This window comes from Solanum lycopersicum, chromosome 1 (assembly GCF_036512215.1).
Source record: "Solanum lycopersicum chromosome 1, SLM_r2.1".
NCBI lineage: Eukaryota > Viridiplantae > Streptophyta > Magnoliopsida > Solanales > Solanaceae > Solanum > Solanum lycopersicum.
The window spans coordinates 83,488,686-83,515,516 of NC_090800.1; the positions used below are offsets into that span (position 1 = coordinate 83,488,686).

At 33.6% G+C, this 26,831-nt stretch overlaps 4 protein-coding genes across 4 annotated transcripts; 3 read left to right on the plus strand and 1 right to left on the minus strand.

Annotated features, from left to right (window-relative positions):
* Positions 1–221: 221 nt before the first annotated feature.
* LOC101244320 (protein arginine methyltransferase) lies at positions 222–5,819 on the plus strand. Its single transcript, NM_001320343.1, has 7 exons — positions 222–590; positions 1,009–1,530; positions 2,338–2,435; positions 3,673–3,751; positions 3,877–4,137; positions 4,227–4,394; positions 4,938–5,819. Exons 1-7 carry the CDS (start codon positions 303–305, stop codon positions 5,397–5,399), a joined length of 1,878 nt encoding a protein of 625 aa, NP_001307272.1. The 5' UTR covers positions 222–302; the 3' UTR covers positions 5,400–5,819.
* Positions 5,820–6,398: 579 nt separating this feature from the next.
* Positions 6,399–11,610, plus strand: LOC101249772 (CO(2)-response secreted protease-like). Its single transcript, XM_004231178.5, has 12 exons — positions 6,399–6,558; positions 7,348–7,448; positions 7,973–8,070; positions 8,181–8,333; positions 8,422–8,533; positions 8,630–8,877; positions 9,001–9,293; positions 9,423–9,523; positions 9,600–9,842; positions 9,923–10,037; positions 10,126–10,318; positions 10,952–11,610. Exons 1-12 carry the CDS (start codon positions 6,466–6,468, stop codon positions 11,518–11,520), a joined length of 2,319 nt encoding a protein of 772 aa, XP_004231226.1. The 5' UTR covers positions 6,399–6,465; the 3' UTR covers positions 11,521–11,610.
* A 1,839-nt stretch (positions 11,611–13,449) lies between these two features.
* LOC101244615 (exonuclease family protein) lies at positions 13,450–20,333 on the plus strand. The gene is made up of 5 exons (NM_001329133.1): positions 13,450–13,498; positions 13,632–13,712; positions 16,841–17,427; positions 19,249–19,424; positions 19,510–20,333. The coding sequence occupies exons 2-5, from the start codon at positions 13,691–13,693 to the stop codon at positions 19,961–19,963; spliced, it is 1,239 nt and encodes a 412-aa protein (NP_001316062.1). The 5' UTR covers positions 13,450–13,498; positions 13,632–13,690; the 3' UTR covers positions 19,964–20,333.
* Positions 20,334–21,440: 1,107 nt separating this feature from the next.
* Positions 21,441–23,655, minus strand: LOC101244904 (small ribosomal subunit protein uS10y). Its single transcript, XM_004229994.5, has 4 exons — positions 23,379–23,655; positions 23,182–23,300; positions 22,351–22,464; positions 21,441–21,749 (listed from the first exon to the last, which is right to left on the minus strand). The coding sequence occupies exons 2-4, from the start codon at positions 23,294–23,296 to the stop codon at positions 21,607–21,609; spliced, it is 372 nt and encodes a 123-aa protein (XP_004230042.1). The 5' UTR covers positions 23,297–23,300; positions 23,379–23,655; the 3' UTR covers positions 21,441–21,606.
* Positions 23,656–26,831: the final 3,176 nt, after the last annotated feature.

Genomic DNA, 26,831 nt, shown 5'->3' on the forward strand with positions numbered 1-26,831 from the left:
TTAATATATATAAAATTTTAAAATTTATTATTCTCATTTTTTATCTTCCTTCTATATACTAAGTAGACATTTGAACATAAATTTAATTGAAACTTTGAAATAAGATAATTTTGATTTTGTGAAAGTTTATTGAAGAAAAATCTCAAATTTTTAATAAAGGAGAAAATAGTCAAACAACAAAGAGTAGTAGGGTTTTAAAGGGTTTTAGACAACATTAGTCTATATTTTTCATTCTTCGCCTTCTCCTCAAGTTCCCAAGCGAACCATTACCATTCCGAGCTTGTAATTTCTGCTAAATTTCAATGGCGATGGAGGAATTGAACACCGTATATATGGAAGTAGAAGATGATAACTCAGACGACGATAAGGACCAGAATTGGGACGATTGGGAAAACGGAGACGAAGAAGATGAAGAGGAGGCTATGAGCTCAAAATTACTCTGTTTGTTCTGCGACTCTACTTACGATTCCAGTAACGCGCTCTTTGAGCACTGTGCATCCGAACATCGGTTCCATTTCAACACTCTCAAGAACTCGCTTGCCTTGGATTTTTATGGCTGCTTTAAGCTAATTAATTATGTTAGGTCTAAGGTATTCGTCTAACTCATCTTTATTGCTAAAAAAAGATGTCATTTTTCAACTCTGTGATTAAGTTATCCCGTGCAATTCAATAGAAACTAATGTCCTTTTTTCCCGAGTTTAATCATTTATTAGTTGGTAATCTAATTGTTTTAATGAATGTACCGTTTGGATAGATTGTATAGATATCCATGAGCTAGTATAAAAGGCAGGGTAAATGATAAAATAGGATTTAACTATAATGATATGATACAATATAATAGCATTTAAGTAATATTCAAAACAAATATTTTGTTTGAACTAAGAACACTATACAATACAATAGGAAACAACCGTCCAAACAAGCTGTTAGTGATTTTTGTGTTTTATTTCAACTCTTAGTATATATAACTTGATTCATTTTTTCTCATACATATATGTTGCTATTTAGGTTGCTGGGAACAAATGCTGGAGTTGTGGCATTGTATGTCGGTCAAAGGAAGATTTACTGAATCACTTGCACGAAGTTGCTAGTTTTGATAATGGCAAGCTTCCTTGGAATGATGATGAGTTTCTGAAGCCTTTCTTGAATGAGGATGCACTTTTGTATAGCTTTGATGAAGACGATGAAGGTGAAGATGATATGGACAATATGCCTATTGACAAAGAGGAGTTAATTAAAGATCTTGAACAAATTAGCATCGATGAGGATGATTTTACTCTCGAAACAGAAGAAAACAAACCTACAGCCTTTAGTCTCAGTGGAGGGAAATCTACTTCATTGACAAATACTACTCTCAGCAATGGCGTTGTCTCTGCAGAAGGTGGTGTTTCTTCGTATAAGAACAACCATGACCTAGATTCCAGCTTATATATCGCAAAAGTTGCAGCAAATAAGATCAAGGATGTAAATAAAAACTATTTTGGTGGTTATAGTTCGTATGGTATCCACAGGGACATGATAAGTGATAAGGTAAGTTCTACCCTGATCGGTGTTGTGCATACTTAATTAGTAAGGTAGAACAACTAGTTTCCCTTGATTAAACCTTTTCTATGCTTAATTATTAGGTGCTTCTTTGGCCCAACTTTTGATGGATTAGCAATTATCTTGTTTTGGTGGAAGATATAGTCATTCAAATTGTTTTCTCCATTCTAGGCTAAGGACTTTTTCAATCTCTATTTGTGGTATACTAGTTTACCTATGCCAATATTTACCTGAATGGATTTTGCTTGTATTTCTCGTCAAACAAGAATCAACTGCTATCTACTTTAAGACAAAGTGAATATACTCAACCAAACTAAGGGAATAAGAACAATCTAGTTGTTCTGCTTTGCTAATTTATCCTTGGAATTTTCTTATTTTGGATCAGGGCTTAGTTTTACTAGAGCAGAAGAAGAACCAATAAAATGCAATCAAAGCATTCTATTCTCCAGACTCAACCATTGTGTATAGCCAGCCCCTTGTCTTCATCAGGAAGTACATTGTATATAGCCTATCACCTTGTCTTCATCAGGAAGTATCTATACCCCTATTTTTCACCACACTGCTTTCCAATCTCTTTCCACCAGCTTTTCAAATCTAATTAACAATACATTTCCTGATGTTGCCTTCAAAACATTGTTGTGAAGCTGATGTAGGTTCTTCATTGAACTCACATTATTGTCAAAATCTATTTCTGCTTCTTTGTGCCTGGACATAATAATGTTTGTCTTCTTTTAAGAAAAAAGGGTACCACCGAATTATTTGGTAACTAGATTGTCAACATTGTGGCTTATGCAGGTAAGAACTGATGCTTATCGGCAAGCCATTCTGGAGAATCCTTCTCTCTTAAAAGGCGCTGTAGTCATGGATGTAGGTTGTGGTACTGGCATATTGAGGTTAGAAGAGTTCTGCTCATGTGTACTTCATTTCCTTACATTTTTACCAGTGTAGTCACGAATTTGATGCAATATTCTGAAGATCTTAAATCCTTTCTAGGCCTCCTTCATTTGTGAGCACTTGAATCCTTGGCTGAATTTCTTGTTCTACTTTTAGGGGATAAATCATGGAGGAAGAAAAGAAAAATATTAAAAACTATGAAAGGAGGTAGTTAGACTTGAAAGAACATAAAGTGACGAGCAAGAAGCTCTTAATCTGTTTTTTTTTTATATTACAGTACGCCAAGCTGAAGAAAGGAGAATTAAGTCTTAATGCCTTAGCCAGAAGGTGAAATAGTAGCACGTGTATCTTTTTCCACTAGCAGGATTCAGGAAGAGCAGTTTGCAAACCAAGAGAACATTTGAAAATCTCTTCAAGACAGATTTCAAATATTTTCTTCGTTGGTTTGCACTTTGGTCTAGTATGAGGAAGTATGTAGAGACTGGCCATCTCTTAGCTGTCCTAGTCTATCTGCGCACCCGTATGTTTTTGGAGTGTGAAAACCATCCTTACAGCTTCAAGTAGTGTATGTATTTCAACATTATATGTAAAAAAAAAAAATTAGTTTATGTTTTAAGTTACCATTATCAAAAAAAACAAAACACTAGTGTATGTTTAGTCCTTTAATTTTTGCTAGGAGATATAACTTGTACAGTAGCTGACTCTTTTTTTTGTAATCCTTGCATCTTCTGGATGCTTTTTGATGAAATACTTCTACCTGATCGAAAAAGAAAATTGAAAATCAGTGGCTCAAGGAGGAAGGATTCATAGGAAATCATGTTTCAATTTCAACTAACCATTCTTTCAGCTGATACTTTTCGATAGACATTTGGACAGTGTCTGTTTGGATTTTAATAAAAGGACATTTGAAATTGAAGTTGAAAAAACAAAATTGGTTAGTTGAAGTTGTATTTGGACATGAACTTCACTTTGAAATAAGTTAAAGTTTTGTGAGTGAAAACCATTACTTGCATTGAGATGTGTATTTGCAAATACTGATTTTAGTATTTGCACATGAGTTCATGCGCAAAGACCCCAGGTAATCAGATTTTTTGGAAGAATGCCCAACAGGTCACTGATACTGTACATCTTAGTTGTTTCTTTTGAAGTCAACCAATTAGGAAGTACCGAAGTAGATGTCAACTTGTAACTCTAAAGAGGAGTCGAGCAATTAGAACTGATTCATGCTGTTTCTAGTCTCTTTGCAGCCCAAGCAGGTGCGTCAAGGGTGATTGCAGTTGAAGCAAGTGAAAAGATGGCAGCTGTGGCAGCTAAGGTCAACAATCTCTCATTATCAAGTTGTCATGTTGCTTTTCCAAAATTTTAACTATTTTCTCTTCACTTGCAGCTCCAGTTTTGTTAACTAAACTCCATTACTTTATGAACTTACTTTGATTATAGATTGCTAAAGACAATAACCTTTTGCGGATTGGAAGCAAGAATGAAGGTTCTGATCAAGGCAATGGTGTGATGGAAGTGGTTCAAGGAATGGTTGAAGAGCTAAAGAGTGCCCAGAAAGTTCAGCCACACAGTGTTGATGTGTTAGTGAGTGAATGGATGGGTTATTGCCTGCTTTATGAGTCAATGCTCAGCTCTGTCCTGTATGCACGTGATCAATTTTTGAAGCCTGGAGGTGCCGTTCTTCCTGACATGGCAACAATGGTAACCCTGAACAAGCTGTTTTTTGCATGTGTTAACAAATTACGTGTTTGTATGTTGCAGCTAACTTCTGTGTCCACATTTTTTTTTAGTTTGCTGCTGGGTTTGGAAGAGGCGGTACAAGCATTCCATTTTGGGAAAATGTTTATGGCTTTAATATGTCTTGTATCGGCGAGGAAATCGTTAAAGATGCTTCCAGAATTCCAATAGTTGATGTTGTTGACAGTCGTGATATAATAACCAATTCAAAAGTTCTCCAGGTTTGTCTTTTTATCTGTATGGAGAAGCATGAAAATTGTGTGCAATACTGACCTCTCATGGTCCTTATTTTAGTATCAGTTTTCTGCATTACAGTATATTGGCATTGTCAAACTTTTTAGGTTTTATACGTGATACACAATAGTCTTATATGTCAAGCCTAATATTTGTTTAACTCAATATTTTATTACCTAATGCTTATCTTTCCACTTGATTCTAGGATTCACCTATGATTATAACAAGCACAATTGAATTGTTTGAGTGAGAGCTTTTGAAGGCTATATGAATTTTATTTTGAATATTAAATAGTTATATAGATGTAATTATTTGAGAAATAAGTGTTGTACGAGAGAACTGGGTGAACTGTGAAGACATCTGTTGCTTGGAATGACTGTGTTCCTAGATTTTGATTTTCCCCCACAAATCCCTTGGCTCATGACACCGTGCTTGTCTAGAGGACAACTCATTGAACAGATAAAAAGCTGAGAGAAATCTCTTTACGTTTTTACAATATTTCACTGACATCTAGTATACTTTATGAACAGAACTTTGATCTGGTGACTATGAAGCTGGAGGAGATGGATTTTACAGGAATGGTTGAACTGGAGCTGAAGGGAGAAACTTCTGCAAACGGGTCTACAGGTTCAAAACCTGTAACAAACTGGTGTTATGGAGTTGTCGTTTGGTTTGAAACTGGATTTACAGAAAGATTCTGTAAAGAAAAGCCAACTAACTTGTCCACATCTCCCCATACTACCAGCACTCACTGGTCGCAGACTATCCTCACTTTCTCAGAACCAATTGCAATGGTATCCCCAGGTACACTAAATGTTGACAAAATGGCAGCAGTTGGTTCTGATGCCTGCCCCGCGGTGAAAATACAATGTCGGATCAGTGTAGTTCGTGCTGCTCAGCATCGAAGCATTGACATTTCCATGGAGCTATCAGGAATCGGACCTTTTGGTAGAAAACGAAATTGGCCAGCACAAATGTTTAATGTATTGTAAGTTGATCCAAACCATTTGACTGCAAACTCAAGCTCCTACCATACATTTCTGCTTGCACCTGACAGGAGGTCCTCAGGGCGAGTGAGTGGATTATTTCCGTCTCATTGTTGATGCATGACGAAGATGTGGATCATTCCGAGTTTCTTGAGTAAGCGCAAACCATAGAAATACCCGTCTTGCCTGCCTTTTATTTTGACACTTGGTTTTGAGCGCCTTGTTGGGCTAGCAGTTGTAGAAGAGAGAATCAACATATTCAAACACAGGAGAAATGATTTCTTTGTTGTGGTAATATTTTTTTTTATACAAGTCTTGTTCTATCCTTATTTCTTCCTGGTAATTTTCCTCAACATTATTCCAAGTACAATGATTTCGAGGTCAAATTTTGCATCAATCGATAAGTATTTAGTGTATCCATATTAATACTACTTGCGTTTTTTTATGTGGTAATTGCTGTATTATTTTATGTATTAACTCAAATCTGTAATTTTGTTTTTCTAAGTTGACATTTGATTCCTTTCTGGGATTATAGATGAGGGAACAAATTAGGCAGAGATGAACATGGTATGAACATTTTGCATGTTCAGCTTCTTCCATATTCTAGCTGTAAAGTGAATCTATTCATTCATTCTTAAGAGTTGTTCTCACAAGTTGGTGGATTCAAATGTTTTACTAACAATTTGTGAGACAAAAAGAAGCCTCACACGACCATCGTCGATGGCGTGAACCATAGATTAAAGAAGTATATGTTTTGTACTAAAAAGTGAAATAAGGAATCACTTAGGTGGCTGAACAAAGAATATTAACAATTTGAGGTGTATCCAAATGACACCAAACACTTGTGCATGCATAGTGCTAAAGTGCTTGCTTGTCATGTACTTCAACTTTTTCTCCTTTTTGATTAATCATTTCAATAATCCTCTTCTCTTACATTTAATTAATTAGCTAATCATGCAAGATTAACTTAATCACTACAAATATAATTAATATATAGAAAACAAGCTATATAAAAGTCTATATATACTTCTCTTCTTGAGAGATTTAATTAATTATACCACTCTATGCTATAATGGCTTTTCTCTTTCATTTTTCTCCTATTATTATCTCCACATTTTTTCTTATGATCACTTCTTGCATAGCATCAAATGATCAAACTCCCCAGGTACGTAATTAATTTTCTCCTTTTTTTTCTTTTTAATTTGGGTAATTACATTAGATAGTAAAAAAATGGAGTATTTGAACAAATAGTTAATTTCTTCATTTTTATAATAATCGTAGTTATATTGTAGGGAAAATTGTATAAAATAGCAAACTAATAGCCTAAATTAAATTGAATAGCTAGGGTTTGATTTAATTGTGCTCCATAGCAAACATTGACAAAAATTTGCCAGGCGCCTCTCTCCCAGAAGTCTCGCTCGCCACTCTCCCATTCTCGCCTCTCTCGCTTTATACACAGAAGTGTATAATTTCTGTTTCTGTTTTGTATAAAGCGAGAGAAAATTGTATATACACATGCAAAAATGTATATCTTCGTGTTATACACTTAATTATATAATTTACAAACATTTTACTTCAAATATGGCAGAGAAAAAGGCCAAATTATACAATTGTGAATTATACAATTGCAGTGAAATACAATTTTTTCTAGCTTTATACAACAGAAGTGTATATATTGTGTTTCTGTTTTTGTATAAAGCGAGAAAAACATATATCTTCTTGCTATACACTTATAATTATGCAATATACATACATTTTAATTCGATTCAACTGTATGCAAAGCTAATTATACAATTGCAGCGAAATAGGCCAGCGAATTATACACTTTTATATGTATAGCGAATTATACAGTTTTTATGTTTGCTATGGAGCGCAATTATGCAAAGTTTACTATATTATACAAATATGATTTTTTTGTTTGTTATATGTGAAAGTTGCCCTATATTGTATGCAGCCTTACATCGTATATATGGGTAGTCCTTTGAATAACAGCGGAGACTCAGCTGAAATTTCAAAATTAACTCATCTACAATTGTTGTCATCCATTATCCCAAGGTTAATATATACACTATGCTTGCTTTTCTACTCTTTTTTCCTTCATTTGGTTAGACCATAAGCAATAAAAATTAAGACAACAAAACATATACTCCCTCCGTTTCACAAAAAATAATCTAGTTTGACTTGACACGTAGTTTAAGAAAATAAAGAAGACTTTTGATCATGTGGTCCTAAATTAAAGTAATGTTAAATGTACAAAATTGTCTTTTAATCTTGCGGTCTTAAGCATGCTACTTAGAAAGTTGTCACCAATAAAAGAAAGAATTCTTTCTTTTTGAAACATACTAAAAAACAAAGGAGATCATTCTTTTTTAAACGGGAGGAGTAATATTACGTTAATTGAATTTAGACATCCTACTAATTAAAAGATCATGGAATAGGTAGCAACTTGATCAAACAAAGTCAAAATTTTCGTTCAAGAAAAATCAGCCAAAGAGAAATGTAAAACACAGGGTGCGTGAAAGAAAGTATTATTTATAAACATAAGAAACTAAAATAATATTATTTAACTTTTGGGACAGTGAAGAAAGTGAGAGAATCTCAGTGAAGCATTCATTTCATCATGCCTATAGGGGCTTTTGTGCTTTGCTTACTAAACAAGAAGCCACCCTTTTGTCTGGTAATATTCTTTTCTTTTTCCTTTTTAATTGCATATAATAATGTAAAAAAAAATTCTGTTGGGAGCGGCAGTACTGTCTAATAACTCGATTTAATTGGAAAATGAAGCAGGTTATGAAGAGGTTGTATCAGTATTTCCAGATCCTATACTTGAACTTCACACAACACGTTCCTGGGATTTTTTGGCATCTTATGATTCTACCAACAACTACAATTACAATGCTTCTTCTAATTATGACGTTATTATTGGAGTTATTGACACAGGTTACGTTATTTCTATCAATTTTATCTTTTTAGTGCGCAAAAATTCATTTTAATTATACGAAAATAGTTTGAATATATTTATTTTCAGGTATATGGCCAGAGTCACCTAGTTTTGATGACCAACACATTGGAGAAGTACCATCAAGATGGAAAGGAGTTTGCATGGAAGGATTTGACTTTCACAAGTCTAACTGCAATAGGTCAATCATTTTATTTAACTATCGAACAAATAACTCGTTATCGATAAGGCAAATTCCGATAAATTAGTTTCATTCTTCGAATTAAATCTATTGCAGGAAGTTGATTGGTGCAAGATTTTACGATATTAAAGATGAAGATTCGACAAAATTACCTGAAACCACTAGAAAACCAAATGGAACACCAAGGGACAGAGTAGGGCATGGAACAAACACAGCCTCAATTGCAGCAGGTGCATTTGTCCCTAATGCCACTTACTATGGCCTAGCAAGTGGCATTGCTAGGGGAGGCTCACCCTTTTCTAGGATAGCAACTTACAAAGCATGCTCAGAGGGATATTGTCAAGGTTTGTTTTTATTTTTTTCTTCTTATAATCGTCATGTCTGAATCAATTTAGACTAACTCACCAAGGTTTGAATAGATACGAAGAAACCTCAATTCACTTTATTGACCACTAAATCACTTGCAGGTTCTGCGATACTTAAAGCGATTGATGATGCAATTAAAGATGGAGTTGACATAATTTCAATATCTATTGGAAGAAGTTTTGTTTTTCAAACTGATTATAAGGATGATCCACTCGCAATTGGGGCTTTTCATGCTGCTGAAAGAGGTATTGGTGTTGTTTGTTCTGGTGGAAATGAAGGGCCTGATCCTTACACTCTCACAAATTTTGCTCCTTGGATTTTCACTGTTGCTGCTTCTACTATTGATAGAAAATTTCAGACCAATGTTGCCCTGGGTAACAATGTCACTTTGAAGGTAAACAGAGCATTCAATTAATTCAACTTTGCGATACACAAAGCTCAATAATGTGTTTACATGTGAGTAGAGGCGGATTTAGAATTTAAAATTTATCCTAACGTACTTTTATTATTAAATTTTCAATAGGGAACAGGAATAAGTTTCAATACTAGTCCTCACGCCGAAACTTATCCCCTTGTATTTGGTGAAAATGTTTATTTCCACCCCTCTTTAACTTCTCAAGCCAGGTATTTCTCTAACCCTTTTGTTATCGCGGAATATTTTGTGCATTAGACTGTCCTGTTTCTGAATATGCAAGTACAGGAATTGTATGCCAGGGTCACTTGATGCTAAAAAAGTTGCTGGGAAAATAATTGTTTGTATGAATGATAACTGGTCAATATCAAGGTTAATCAAGAAATTAGTTGTGCAAGATGCTAATGCAAAAGGTTTAATTTTAATTGATGAGCAAGACAAAAGTTCTCCCTTTGATTCAGGCAATTTCCCATTTGCTGAATTTGGAAAAATAGCTGGGGCAAAAATTCTTCAATATATTAATTCCTCCCAGTAAGATTCATCTATCTTTATCACAAATATCGTAAAAAAATTTTTTTTTACTCGAACTCAATATTTACATCAAATCACAGAAATCCATGTGCGATTATATTTCCGGCTAATGAGATCCGAAGATTTAAGCCAGCTCCGGTAGTCGCAGATTCTTCTTCACGTGGACCCGCATCACTTACCGAAAATATTCTCAAGGTTATAATTAATTAGTTATATACGTTAAACTCGAGCGATAAATTATGTGTTAAGACTGGTTCAAATATAATTTTTAATGTATATGCAGCCTGATATAACAGCTCCTGGTGTTGGAATATTATCAGCTACGATCCCAAATACTGAAAAAGGATCATCTTTATTTGGTATTACATCAGGAACATCAATGGCATGTCCACATGTAAGTGGAGCTATGGCCTTCATTAAATCAATTCATCCAACATGGACCTTTTCAATGATCAAATCTGCTATAATGACAACAGGTATTACATTTTCAAAATTCATCGAAATTTGATTTCTAACATTGAACTTTATCAAAGGATGTTCGATCGATTCTTTTTTTTCTTCTTATTGACGCAAAATGTAGTCTGACCAGTTACGAAATCAAAAATTTCATTAGGAAAAAAGAACAAATATACTTCGAATTAGTATAAACGGTATGCTAATACCTCCATCATATTTTTAGAATATTAATGCACCTGCCGTCTAAAAACAAGAACATATATACCCTTCACTTTAACGAAAGACTAAATGGAGACACGTAACACAATTTTAGCCGTCCTTTTAATGTTTAATAAATGTCTGATCGGTGGATAAGATTATGATACGTGTATGTCCATTAGTTTAAAGGGGATATATGCTCTAGTTTTTAGACGGCATAGGGATCAATGATCCAAAAGTATGTCAGAAAGATATTTGTATACTATTTCCTAAAATTCTGAGGTATATTTATCTTCTTTTTTTTTCCATTTCATTAATATTTAATATATACACAAGAAACATTGCTTTTAACCTATATATTTCGTATAATTTTCTATATAGATGACATAATTTTTTAACGAAAGGTGTTCTCCATAGTAACTGAATTTTCGTTTTTATTTATTTTTCCTCTGCAGCAACAATATCTAATAATCTGAGAATGCCCTTGACAAATACATCAAATCTTGATGCAAGTCCACATGAAATTGGTGCTGGTGAATTAAATCCTATTAAAGCTCTAAATCCAGGCTTAATATTTGAAACAACCATGAATGATTACTACAATTTCCTTTGTTATTATGGATACAAAGAAAAAGAAATTAGATTAATAGTATCAAAGAAAAATAATTTTAATTGTCCAAGAAATAGTACTAGTACTACCAAAAAGGAACTCATATCACACATGAATTACCCTTCAATCTCTATAGAAAAACTTGATCAAAATTATGGGGTCTCGAGAGTCAAACGAGTTGCGATGAATGTTGGTTCTCCAAATTCCACGTATACTTCCTCGATTATTGGTCCACCCGGTTTGATTGTTAGGGTTTTTCCAGAAAAAATTGAATTTGTGAAAGAAATAAAAAAAGTTTCTTTTGACATATTGTTTGATGGTAAGAACGCATCAAAAGGTTACAATTTTGGATTTATAATATGGTCAGATGGCTTTCATAAAGTTAAGATGGTATTTGCAGTGAATGTTGAATAGTTTTAAATTTTTATTTTTTATTTTTGCAGAGATTTGATATATTATTGTAACTAGTATTTATAAATTGGAATACAAATAATTTTGATGAGAGTTCTTGTAAACTCTTGATATTTCTAGCTTTTGCATATTCATGAAACAATTAATTTCTCATAGCTAATGATTTTTTTTAAAAATAATTTGTTGTTAATTATGTGATTTGTGACAGAATTTGATGCTTAGCTATCAAATTTATCCGTTGCTTTTTTTTTTTTAAAGTGGTGGTAGAACTTTGTATTCGAAAACGCACTGCTTGAAATATTTTAGTAGTGTAATTTATCATTTTTTGAAAGTTAAAAGTGTGATTTATTTATTTATTTAAAAAAGGCTAATTCTCTAAATTTGAGGCGTTTGGCCTAATTTTTAAAAACAAAATAGGCGTTTTTGAGTAGTATTACAATTTTTCTCAAAATAAAATTGTTGTATTTGTTAAGATATAAGAGGAGGAGATGTATTAAACATTCGTTAATTAGAAAAAGTAACTGAATTTGTTTGAAAGAGGTCTAGAATAATATATTTAATTCAAATAATATAAACTCTTAAAAAAATATGAAAATAAAGTGATAATCGATGAACTTATAATGAAAAAAAAGGATTTTATCTTGTCTATTGAGAATGTCTTTTAGTATTCATGTGAAATAGAATGAAATATATTAATTGACTCTCCTACCCTATTTACGTTTCAATTGTTACTTGAACGAAAAGTTGTGGATATTTGTATTGACATTAAATATGATTTTCCTAATTTTGAAGTTTGATATTTATCTGAATATTATATTTTCAATTATTTTAATTGTGTTCGTAAATATTATTTTATTAAGCGTCTCCAATATATATCTTTGAAAGGTCTAATTCGAGTCTAAAACCTACTTTAACCTACTTATTAACATAGATTATTTCAAAATGTATCAACTTCAACTATATATATATATATATATATATATTTATATATATTCTTCTTATTTTGTTGTTTTTACAAATTGAGGTTTATTTATTCTATCTCAATCAATTAAAGAGTTATTAAATTGTATGCACATTAAATACTCAAAGAAACCGAATAATATGATCTCATTTTTGCAATACTTTTTAGTGATATTTAATACAAAACTTAAACACACAAATCAAATTTCGACATTAACAACATAATAAAGTTATTAAACAAAAAAAAAATCTTGGTTATTCAATATTCATGTAACGTCAAATAATTTAATTGATATGCAATGTTATTTTACATTAGAAAACAAAATAATAATTTGTTTTATTATAATAGTTTAAAAATAAAATATTAAATTCAGATGGTTTGATTTGATAACGTTTCTATAATCTTAGTAAGTGATAAAAAAAAAAGCCTAATATAGAGGTCTAAAACCTTTTTCTCCAATTTCCTTTTTAGCCAAATATAGAAAAAAAATATTTTATTTCAAAAAAACAAAAATAATTTTGGTAAAATACACTATGCTTGCTTAAAAATTCCAAATAGAATAGAAAAATCAAAACAAAAATCCTAATATTTTCCTCCTTCCTACTTCCTTGTAGTTTAGTACTAATATTACTATTAATTGAATTTTATTATTGTTTACCCTTTTTATCAATGTACACTAAGTCAAAAAATAATCATATTGAATAAAAGAAAAGAGATTTGATATTTTCTATATTCTTTGTTAAAATATCCCAAACCAATATATCATATTTTGTGGACACCCTTTCTTGGTTAACAAAACCTTGCACGTGCTTCAATAAACCACATGTGTAAAACATTTATTTATGTTAATAAAAATTTATATTATATAATAATAAATAAATTTAATTAATTACTTGGGCTAAAGAGTAACTAAAAATAAAGAATTTGTTTTTTTTTTTTACTAATAATAAATGCAAAGCAGTAAGTATAACCTACTTTACTTCTTCCTTGTGCGAAACTCAGATCACAAAGGGGCTGAAGGTTTTCGACTTTCTCTGATAAAATTTACTTTTTTTTTTTAATGAATTTATATCTATGTATGCGGTTGTGAGCAGATGTTTTTTTTTTTTTTTTGTGAATTTTGGTTAGTAAATGCTGTCTGTGTTTTATGTAGGAAATTTGTGGAAGGAGATCTGATGTACTTGCTTGTGGATCTTAATTATTCAGGAGATCATGATCGCCATAGAGCATAAAGGTATGATTTTTTAAATTTTTTTGATATGGGTGTTTGTTCTGCTATGTGTTTTATGTGTGGAATTTGTGGTGGTGGATCTTGATTTTTGTAGAAATTGTGGGGTTGAATAGAAGTAGAGAAATTGGGGGTTGATGTGTAATTCTTTTGAATGGAATGATAAAGGGTTTGATTGTTCACAGTGGTTTTTGGTTGTGAATGGATGTGAAAGAGTGAGTTTTTGATCAGCTAGTGCTATTGATGTTCTCTTAGTAGCTCAGTTGGTTAGCTAACCAGCTAGCTGAATTTTCACCTAGTTGGTGAGGGTTGTAAATTGTAATCCCCTATTTTTCAAAAAGGGAAATACTAGGAAGACCTTACGATTGAATAATTGGTAATCAATTTTTGATAATAATGGTAGTCTCTGAGCAATGTTGCACGCATCTCGACTATTCCACCAGGTACTGGTTACGTCCCACCACTATTCCACCTGTACTTGCTACCTCTCACCAGTTCAGATATCGATAATGCTCTGACTAAGATTTAACTAAAAATATCACCAGTGCTCTTTTGTCTCTCATGAGGTTTGACCCTAGTCTCATAGGGTCACATCAACTTCATTGACCTCTTGGTGATAAACTTGGGTGGACATTACTTATCCGGAGTGCGATTGTTTGTGGGGATGTGGGGTAAGTTTGTGTTTAGGTTATGGAATTTGGCTTCCTCCTCATCACAAAGGGAGTTTATGTTGTAACTTAGAACTGAAGTATTGGTGGTAGTTGAATTTAAAGTTTGAATGAATATATTAGTTCTTCCTAGCACATCAAAAAGCAGCATTGATACTTAAGTTTTTAAGATACTATTTTGTACAGAAGTTGTTATTTGGCTAGGTTATTCTGTTGTCAATGGGTTAGAGTAATAAATAAAACTACTAATTCTACTATCCGCTTCTGTGAGAGAACAAATCGGTATAAAAAGCGACAAACACCTACATTTTGGTTCCAAACACTCTGGGGCCAGCTATATGAATGCTCCCTGACCATATTGCTCCATTTAAGCTTATTCCAGACAAATCATATATAGATTAAAAATAAAAATAAGAAGTACTAGAAATTCTCTGTATATTTTATTGGCGTATAAATCAAAATTAACTAAAAGACTCATAGCAAACAGAGTACCTAACATTAGCATACTGACTGACAAATATATTCTCCCAACTAATTGGTTTTGCCTATACATACGGCGTTCTTCCATTGTGCCCTATTTTCAACTATGTTTTGCTTGGATTCCAAGAGATAGCAAGTATTTCAAGACAACTTTCTTCCCTGTAATTTAGGTACACCTCTGCATGTAAGACATGTACGAACCATCTAAACAGTATTCTCTCGTGTTATCCTCAATATGTGCTACTAGTACCTTTTGCTGCATGTAGTCGTTTTTAGTCTTGTGTAGGTTTGTATGACTGTTCATCCATCATAAGCATCCACGTCTCTCTGACACTCATAGCTGGACTTAAGTTGTCCAACATTGATTCTCATGTAAAGTTTTTAGTTTTATAATTGTTATATGGAGCTTGCTTTTCACATTTTGAGGTGTCTTTCTACCAGATATCACTCGGGTAACACTTGTTGCGACAATCCAATCTAATCTCACCTCGACTTCACTTTTTTTAGCCAGAAGTGATCCTTTTCTTATCTTAAATTTTGTTGTAAATGCTAAAGTTACGTGTCTTCCCAATAATACCCCAATCACCTGTCTTCTCACAGAAAGAGGCCCAGTTAATAAGCTATATTTTTATAAGTAGACCCGCTGAATAAGTTCTAGATTTCTTGGAAAATTCTGATCGTATAAACTTGTTTCCCAAGAGACTTCTTGATGCCACACAGGCTTCTCTTTTGGGGTAGTTTATAGTGGTTGATGATTTACATGTGTTATATTATGTATGAGGAATAAAACTCGTGTTCATTTAAGCAATTATAACACTTGATGTTCACTCCTTCAACTCCATGTCCATGACTATATGAGTACTACTACCTACCCTCGGAGTAAAGTCAGTGTTTCAAGTATTAGATTCTGATTTAAATATGTGGCCGTCAAACTAAGCTAGAGACTTGAATAATCGCAATTATTCCAATATCCCCTTGTAGTTTTTAAATTACAGAACTGATTATCTTTTTTCGCCTTTTTGTTCTGCGTGAAGCAAAGCTTTGTTTTTTTGTGGAAATTCTTTTTTGAGAGGTCAATTTGGCTGTAAAACTACAGCAGAGGGAAAGTATCTCTAGATTACTACTGCATTTAGTGTATCACTAATAATACGGTCTTTCTGTCAAAAGATCTTTTGAGGTTTAGTAGCTTGAGTGGACACAGAGCAACTCAATCTATTGAGTGAATTCTGAGGTTCTGCTAGAACTTTAGAGTATCTGTTATTTGTAAAATAGCACCATTGGCTTTCGTATCTCTGCTGGAAACTGGAGGTCTTGACCCTACTATTTGACATCTGATAAGGAAATGCTTCCTGACAGCAATCTGAAGAATGTGTGTTTTGTATAAAACTAGTTTACCTCATTAAAAAAAAAAAAGAACGAATTTCCTGACAGCAATACCTAACATTATAAATAAAGTTCCTTTTTTCTTGTGATTAAGATAAAATAAAGATTGCAGCTTACTCTCTGCTGTATACAAAAGGCCTTGCTGTACTGGTGTATCCTCTTGAAATCTAGAAATCTTGATAAAAAACAAACAAAAGCCCAAGCTTTGCTTTTCCCTTGTGTATTCGAGTTATAGACTAGTTCATTAGAAAAGTAGTTTTATTGCCTTGAACAGGTGGTTTGGGCTGCTATCTTAAGGGAGAAAAGCTTCAGATCTGCATTAACATTTAACTGGAATTTTTGAAAGGCCTCTTTGGGTTATCTGATTTTTCAGCAGATTTTTGTTTATCCAAGTATTATTCATCAAATAACTCACAAGCTGCAATGAGATTCAATATTTGGTCCCATGTAATCAGCCAGTGTTGTCATATTTGTATTAAAATTTCTCTTGGTTTATTGAGTTTGTGGGAATTATGTACGTTGGGGATCTTGATTTATTCATGTGTGTGTAACACTTCCATTAGTACCTATCTGATGGGCTTGTTCTTTATCCTTGGACTGCAGATACTATGCATACAAATTGTGAGGCATCCGTAAGATGCCTTCCGAGTGCAGGTTATCCCCATAATCTGCACTACAGTAGAACTGCGGTCAAAGTCTTACCAGAGCCTAGTGATGACACCTATATTCATCCAGGTGGGGACAGCTTGGACTGCACATTGACTGGTGAACCAATTGAGTCTTCAAAAGAATCTCCGAGCCACACTGTCTATCAGCATGGCTTTGGTCTATGGTCTGCCTTTTATCCTAACTCAAATATGCATCTGCGCTCCTTGAATGCTATTGAAAGCCAGCCCTATCCATATTCAGTGGAAAATCACTACCATTATAGCCTATTGAACATGTTCCCTCAAAATTATCAGTGTGATTATCGGTTCCAAGATTTCCAGTATTTTGTTGTAATCGACTTTGAGGCAACATGTGATAAAGAAAAGAATCCTCACCCTCAGGAGATAATAGAGTTTCCATCAGTTATAGTGAGTAGCACGACTGGCCAGCTGGAAGCTTGTTTTCAAACTTACGTGAGGCCAACATGCAACCAACAACTGAGTGATTTCTGCAAGGATCTGACTGGTATCCAGCAAATTCAGGTTGGTTGCAAGTATTTGAATTCCTTCCAATTATTAGATTTCATCTAAGATGATAGAGTTGTAATTAATAATGGAAGATCCTTGGATATGAGAAATTGCACAACCTGGAATTATGCCTGATGCACTGGCTTAGTGCAAAAAATTAGAAAATCTTTTACTTATATTACTTATAAAATAATAATAATAATAATAATGGAAGAACCTTTGATATGCATATACTGAACATATGTGTCTTACTGTATATCCTTTACCGATCAAAAAAAGATATATGTATCGTACAACCCTTTCACGTATGAAGATTGACTTAATTTGATGGGTTGAAGTTGGAAACTCACTACTAGCAGTAAATGTTATTCATTTGCTCCTCCTTTCCTTTTCTAGCTTATATTATTTATAAGCAAGTTATAAACTAAGAAAACTGAGAATGATTTTACAGGCTTGTGGAATTACTTTTATCTCCTGTGTTTTTATGTATGCAATTACCTCAGAAGTTTGAAATGGCTATGGTTTGAGATATTTCCTCCATACAGTTAGTTATATGAGAAATGATTAGATCTTGCTGCCTTCGATTTTAATGGATACTTGGTATCTTGTTTCGGTTATGCATTCAAATTATTTACCTTTAACCTTTTTATGCCAACTTGCTCTCCGTGCTGATGTGAAGAAGCTCCTTCATGGTTTTAGACTATAGAGTAAGATTTGTCTCTTCATAGAATCTTCAGTATCTCTATGTTCTTGTGATTACCAAATTTACTGACCACCATTGAAGAGATTAATGTAATTGGGTTTTAACAAGACGAGTTTGTAAGATGAGGTGGATAAGTCCAAACTCCTATGAGAGAAATCCTAGTCTTGGATTAATGGTGATTACATTTCTTCCCTTGCTATGTATGTTTTGTTCTAATCCAACGTAAGTATTTTGATCTAGGTTTTGAACACATTTCTCAAGCAGGGATGATCCCTATTTTTCTTTAATAGAAATGTAGAGGGAGTCATGAGAGAACCCTTGTCCACCATAGAAATGAGTTAGGAATGTTCGAGATCTTTGAACATGACAAATCAATGTCACCAAAGACCTGAAGCTATGTGTTGTGCAGATTGGACGTGTCTCCCAACTTAGGCAGCAGTTCAAAGAGAGCAGAAGGCATGCGCCTAACCAAAAACTAGTGTACCAACAACTTCTAAAAAAGAACAAGGTTAAGCAATGATGCTTATGACTGTCCTGAAATGGGCGGCACTAAACTATAAATATCTCGGATTGCTTTTAACATTACGTAATATATTATTATACTATTTAGAAATAGGAATGAGAAATTTAATATAAGAAGATTGAACTAATTATAAAAAAAATAATGTAAGAAAATTAGTCGTGAAATCTGAATGAAAATTTTTGAACTACATTTGTGTCTGAATCAGAAATTATGGGTTTTGAACTTCAATGGCATGGTTTTTCATTTCGTATATTTTACTTAATTACAGTTTTTTTCCCTTGAACTTCTATTCGTGTTTATAGTTCTTTTTTTTTTTAGCATTGTATGCTTCTTATATTTTTCTTCATTTGCACCTTTCCTTAAAGCACTCAGCTGAATTGCTCTTAAGCTAATCTCGGTGCTTGAAACCCTTTAAAGCTTTCTGCATATTTTGCTCTTGACAACGCCGTTAAAGAAGACTGCATTTTTAAAATCAGGCTTGTAGTTTAGTATTCGTTTTCTCGAGTAGATTTGACCTGTCTTGTGCGTATTGGTACTCTGTTGCTGCTGTGTGTGGGTTTATTGTTGTAGCAGCTGAGTCATGCAAATTTGTTTTTTTTTCCTTTTCCAGGTTGACAGAGGTGTTACTCTAAGTGAAGCGCTCCTTAGGCATGACAAGTGGCTTGAGAAGAAAGGGATAAAGAATACCAACTTCGCAGTTGTCACATGGTCCAGTTGGGACTGCCGTGTGATGTTGGAATCCGAATGCCGATACAAAAAGATTAGGAAGCCTCCATATTTTAACCGGTATGTTTGTATTTTTATTTTATGTGTTCTAAATTTGAGCCTTTTTTTTTGTTTTTGGGGGGTTAACTTTAGAAATATCTTCCAGTTGGATCAACTTGAAGGTTCCTTTTGGAGAGGTTTTTGGAGGCGCGAGGTGCAATTTGAAAGATGCGGTCCAAATGGCTGGCTTAGCATGGCAGGGCCGTGCTCACTGTGGTCTGGATGATGCCAAAAATACAGCCCGCTTGCTTGCTTTTCTCATGCATAAGGGTTTTAGATTCTCTATCACCGATTCTCTTATGTATCAATCTAATGATGAACCCCTTTCATGGAAGCTGCCCCCAGATCACCCATCATTTCCAACTTATCAACCTCAAAAGATGAGAGACGTGCCTTGTCCAGTATTGCAAAATCAGCCCTACTGTTTCTGTGGAGTAAGGAGCAGCAAAGGGATGTTCCGAAAACCAGGTCCAAAGCAAGGAAACCTCTTCTTCGGGTGTGGAAATTGGACTGCTGCTAGAGGTGCCTGTTGCCAGTATTTTGAATGGGCCTTGTCCTGAAGGACCAGAAAGATGACGTAATTTATTCAGGCCTGATCATCGTCACATCTCTCTCTGTCTATGTAAAAAGTGAAACGGAAAGACTGTTGGAGGAAAGTGAATCTCCGCTTTTCTCCCTTCCAACCAAGTAAATATGGATAGTTCAATCAAAACCCTTTTGTTTCCTGTTAATGCTTGTGAGCCTGCGGGTCAACTTAGGGAATGAAAGATGGAATGATCCAACCAGTTTAAAACTGACTTGTTGACAGTGATTGAACTCTATGGTGTAGGTAGAAGCATGCATTGACATGCCTGGACATGTTTTATTGTGTTAAAAATAACGTGTGAGCATTTGCTATTCAATGGGAATGACAAATTTGCTTGCCTATAATTCTTGCACTTGCCCCCTCCACCCCAACGCCTGCCTCTTGTCACTTTTAATTTATTTTTCCTCGTTTATGTTGAATCTGCCAGTGTTTTGCCCTATAGGACCTCAAATAATTCCAACTTGGAACTTTTTAGTAATCTCTAGACATCTTCTCAAAACATAGCTCCTCGTGAAATCAACAGACATGATGAATATGAAGTGTTCTACACTTCTCGGGAAAAACGCAACACGTATATAGTTTTATACTCATAAAGATATTGCACTTACCCTATCCAATATTTAAAAAGTTCTTAGGACCAGCTTGAAAGCAAGAACCTCTATAAAGAATATGTCACGTCCATCTCAAACATTCTATATATTTATTTAGTTGTTTCTGTGGAGAGGCGGTCGCACAGAGCACAACTTCAGCTAAGATGCAGTATATGAAGATTACGAAATTAGGATAAAAGGCTAAAAAGTGGTGTCTTGTATTCTATTATTTGTTATGCCTTGTTTACAGATGCGCACAGTTACATCTCTGATCCTTCTTCAAACTATCTTATTATGTGTTGTTACTTGAAGCGGAATAACCTCGTTTGAGAGTTGAGGCTTGTAATCTTGGGTTTCGTAATTTAGTTCAAATTCATCAATGTTATTTCCAAATTAAATCAACTTTACCTTCAAAAATTTGATTGCAATTATGGAATGTTCTATATAATTATTCGTCCTAACGTTTATACTACTTGACTTACCAACATCATTTTGAGTTGCAATTCAGTCACTACACTACTCCGGTTTCAAGATTTAACAAAGTTCAAGGAAAACAGTCACTTATTCAAGACCAGATTCTACACAAAATGAGTAAATCATATCTTAATCTGATTGTTATACAAAGATGGAGAATTTAATATCCAAAGATTTTGTTGGGACTACCACAATCAAATTTCACTTCGATTAACCAAAATGGCATTAAAACACATTAGCAGCTTAGCCAATGCAATCCCACAAGTAGAAATAGGAATTAGTGCCTTCATGCTTACTATTGGTCATGTTCATTCTCATTTAGAAATTCAAGGTATTAAAGAAATCAATTTACCAGTGTCAAAATTAGTACTTGGTATACCCTAGGAATTCATGAAAGTTGCAATCAATTAAACAAACCACTTTGCTTTTATCAAAGTCTAAATTTTCAACAGCAAAATTGTAACTCAAAAAAACTTGTAATACATCCAAGTCTGCAGGCCAAAATACCAGAACATATAAAATAGTAACTCATCTACCTAAGGACATTGGAGATCTAAGATTCAGCAATAGTGACCTCAACCTCAACACCGGGTTCAATGGTGATTGAAGTGATTTGTTTCACAACATCTGGTGAGCTGAAAAGGTCAATCACCCGCTTGTGGACACGAAGCTCAAATCTGTCCCATGTATTTGTACCTGCAAGTAAAGAAAAAAAAGATAAGAATAAACTCTTTCTGATTTTGGATAACTTCACAGACAATAAATCTCCACAATACACATTTGTTTACTAATGATATCACAGATCAATATAATGAAGCAAAACCAACTACATAGATTCTGCAAGCTAGCTTCGAAATATGAGCTTTCAAAAAGAGAAACTAGCGGGGGCTGGGTAATCAGCAAGGAAAATAAAATCATTGAAGACAGGCGACAACATGCCCTTGAATTGTACTACGAGTGGATGTAATGGAAATTTGGCTCATGGAATTGGGTTAACAGAGTGGAAGATTCCTGCCATATGGTTGATTGGGGATAAAATGAATAGTTTTTCTGATCCAAACACAGCTCAAGCTTTCAATATCTATTTTCATTGTTCATGGTGGTGGTTAGTACCTAACATAAGTTATCAACCAAACACATATCGAAACACAAGTTCATTCATAATCCTATAAATCACAAACTAGTACATCTTCCAGTATACAATGTAAACAGTTCAAACTAAACAAATGTCTACTAAATGTTCTTATTGACAACACAAGCTCTAGTACGAAACAATAAATGTATGGAACAGTAGTACCTTCTCCACAAGGAGACTTTCTAGTGGTGATGTTAAGGACCTTTGTGGGCATTCTCACTGGTCCCTTCACCCTGAGCCTCTTATCCTTGGCACCACGAACCAAATCAGCGCACACTAAAAGATTCAAATCAGGTCAAAAGAGAGTGAGCATACTTCTTATTAAATGATATTAAACAGGAAAACACAACCATAAGTAAACAATCAAAAAAGTTTCAAGCAATAGATCTGAAACAGAATGCTTCAAAATGTAATTGTAGCATTCATTAAGGCACATATTACATGTTTCATCATGGTAAACAAAATCACAATCTGTCTCTTTTAAGATACAAGCTAATTCTATATTCAGCATTAAATTCAAATCCAGTGATAATGCATAATGAGACTAAATAGTGGCCATAGGAACCCATATAATATACGCATAACACATAACGAGGAAACAGAAAACCATAGGCCAATTAAATAATTTAATTTGCAACAATCCAAAATTAAAATAGAACAACGAAAGGCTTCAAAATCGGTTACATTGACTACCGACCGAGCTCAGCACAATCAGTTGATTTTTTAGAGAACAATGCATCTGAGGTTATAAAAGCTGAACTAGCAGTATCACAATAGTCACGTCATACAAGCTTCATTACTCTACGATACAAACTAATTCTACTCGTTAAGTCTAGATCAAAAATCAAAACTTAAACCCTAGTTAATTGGGGTTAAATTAATAAATAACAACAAACATCAGGATCTTAATAAGTTTCACATAAACAGAACAATCACATACTAATGTCATTGAAGAAACAAACATATGTACATAAAAGAAGCACAAGGGGTTACCTTTCTCGAGATTCTTAACATTCTTGGAGGAGAGAGTGATCCTAATCTTGTGAACCATCTCTGCAGGCTCCTCAAGCCCAGGCTTGGTTGGCTTCATTGCTGCATATGCTGCCATCTTTCTGCACAACAACAAGCCATTTTTCCATTAGCCTACACAGAAAAAACACACCCAATTTACTGTACTGTATGAAGATTACCTGAGAGTGGAGAGAAAATGCTCAGAATTCTGCGACGGCGAAGAGGACTGCTTAAACTTCTAGCGGAGGCTTCTGTTATTTCTCCGTCTTTTTTTATATACCGTAACCTAGCTAGGGTTTTATTTTGTTTCTTTCGGGTTCGGGTTAACAAACTGGGCTTGGATACATTTTCACAAATGGCCCTTCTTATGCTACTACTATTTAAATTGTATCTACAAAAAGTAAAGAAAAATTATTATAGGTCATTTGCTATTTTAGCCCCATTCGTGTTGTTCTTTAATTTTATACATTAAGTTAAATAATTTCTTCGCATGAGATAAAGTAATATCAACATCTCAATAGAGATAAGTTCGATTGCTAAGAAAAAAAATTAAAGACTCTTATTTGAAGGGCCAGAGTCAGACAAGAAGGATAGTTTGTACAAAAGGGATATCTTTACCCCTAGTATTTGAAATTGTCTTTAGTTTTTATATTAATACGAAAATGCCTTCAAGTTTAATAAACAAAAATTCGGGTCAAAAAATAGGGGAAATAGTAGCGACAATAGCTTAGTGACATGCAAATCATGTTAGATCGATTTTATTATACCTTCACCATATCTAGATATGATGTGTCAAAATGGTGGCATGCAAGTCATGTCAAATTAGTAGGATTTCATGTTATATTAGACTCAGTTGAATAACTTAGCAACTCTGCCGAATAATCACAATTACATTTAAATTTGAAAAACTTGCTTAATCTAAGACAATTATTAAATAATAGAGTATCAACAAGAAATAGTACTTGCTTAATCAACCAAACAACATAAAAAAAGGTATTATTAATAATTTGTCTGTGAAAAACATATAAGATAATAAAAACAAGATTACAACTGCAAATGAAATGAAGAAATAAAATCTTTTCAGGTTGAGGCGCAGATATCTCACTCTCTTCAAGGAGATTCAAGCTCATTGCAATAAACGTTTTCACTGGTCCAGCAGTTGTCTTCTTTGACTTGTCCCCTCCAAGATATAATAGCATTCACAAAGTATAACTCAACAACTCTGGACAAGAGTTGAGTCCAAAGTTTTACAAAAAAGAACATCCCTTTAACTAATATGAATTCTCTTTTTGACTAACTCTTTCACTCTATGTTTTTCTCTTGTGTGTTGTGTGTTGCAAATCAAATGAAGACCATCACTATTTATACTACAAAAAGTCTTTCAAATAATGAATTGGAAGATAAATGGTATAGTAAATAGTGAAAGTAAATGACCTAGGAGTTACATAAATTACAAAAAGTAATGGAGAAAGAAAAATGAGAGACAATCAAGTAGACACCAATTCCATCAATGACATTTGCATCTGTTGCAAAATTGAAATGCATGTGACTCTAATTTCTAATGGAATAATGCAATAGTTAGTCACACCAACAACCATATATCAAAAGTCCTCAACGGTCAGTAGATAATACACTTAATTGTAGGGGTATTAAGAGATAAATTAATAATTAAAAAATATTAAAATGTCCAAAATACTAACAATCCTTTCACTCATTTTAATATTAGAAAAGAGAGTCCATTAGCTGAAGAAAGATTACTGTGCATAATGAATGTGTTCTCTGCATTGAACCTTCATTTAGTGAAACAATAATTTTTATTCCAGAGTCGTAGTGATCTCATACTTGAACTATGACTTCTTAAGGGAGATAAAATATCACTGCTCATACATAATAATCAAGGTGTTGACATGAGCTTTTAAAGCCAACACGTTATGACCATGTGCTATCATGAGTGCATTTGAGAATAAACATGATTCTCATAGAAAGTGACCCACTTCCACACATCACATAGATGAAATCTGTCGAAAGTGGTTTCGTAAACTTAAAAAGAACAAGTAACGTTGAGAATTTATTAACATTTAATAGTGAAGACTTGAAATCACACCAATAATTTAGCTCTGCCAGATGGCACGAGAACAAATATCCTTCTTACACCTGCCTAGAAGGTGTATCATGTATGTTTGATCACCACACTATCCCAACAAATGAACAGTGGTGTTGGGAATACTCGTCTTTAGGTGAGAGTGTGAAAGATTAGGTGTAGAACCCCGAACACTTTTAATGAAAACTCAACCCCAAACTAGTTGGAGTTTCTCTCTATTAATTTAGCTCCATTCTAATTTGATTATTAAGTCTACCACAAGAATCCGCCTCTTTGAGACTAGCTATTCCTGTAAAGCTAGAATCTACACTTGTTAAACAAAATGTCTAGGGTTTACACTTACAACGAATACCTGAAGAATTTATAGTACAGAATCAAAAGAAATAGTAGTTATAATAAATCCCTCAAGTAGATAGTGCTTTAGTATTCAAGCATAAGACTCATTTATCCCCTTTGTGGAGTTGAATAGTGATGTGACTACTCCCTCGTGGGTTGAGAAATAAAACTACCAGGATGACTTTATTGACCTCCATGATGCTTATCCTTCTCACATAAATCTCAGTTTCTGCATTTGTAATCTCCATCAATTATTTACTTCAGAATACGTCGTCTGGGCCTCTCTGTAATATTCATCTTCAAGTAAGTCAAAATTTATCTAATAGCTGTTAGAATAGAAATAAGTATTTCCTACTTAAAATAGGAATAGGAATAGGAATAAAAATCCTAGTTGAAAAAGTATTCTAAAAATAGAGTCTTAAATCTAACAATTTAGATAAAATAATTCAAGTGAGTCCATTCAGAGTGAATTAAAGTGTTCTTTGCATTCTATTGAACAACATCAACAAGGTGCCATTCATAAACCCAGACCAGGAGCCAGATAGTTGGTATGAGAAAGAAGGTAAAAGATAAACTATTGTGATAAATATTATATTGAACACTGTTTGAACATGACAAATCAGTGTCACCAAAGACCTGAAGCTATGTGCAGTGCAGATTGGATGCGTCTCCCAACTACTTTTAAAAAAGAACAAGGTTAAGCAATGATGCTAATTATGACTTTGTCCTGAAATGGGCGGCACTAAAATTATAAATATCTCGGATTCCTTTTAAACATTATGCTATGTATTATTATACTATTTAGAAATAGGAATGAGAAATTTAATATAAGAAGATTGAACTAATTATAAAAAATTTTAATGTAAGAAAATTAGTCGCGAAATCTGAATGAAAAAATTATGAACTACATTTGTGTCTGAATCAGAAATTATGGGTTTTGAACTTCAATGGCATGGTTTTCATTTCATATATTTTACTTAATTACAGTTTTTTCCCTTGGAACTTCTTATATTCGTGTTTATAGTTCTTTTTTTTTTAGCATTGTATGCTTCTTATATTTTTTCTTCAATTGCACCTTTCCTTAAAGCACTCAGCGGAATTGCAAGAATTACACCTATCACGAGAGGCAGAGATAGGGGGTAATGCCTGCATGCTTACTATTGGTCATGTACATTATCATTTGGAAATTCAAGGT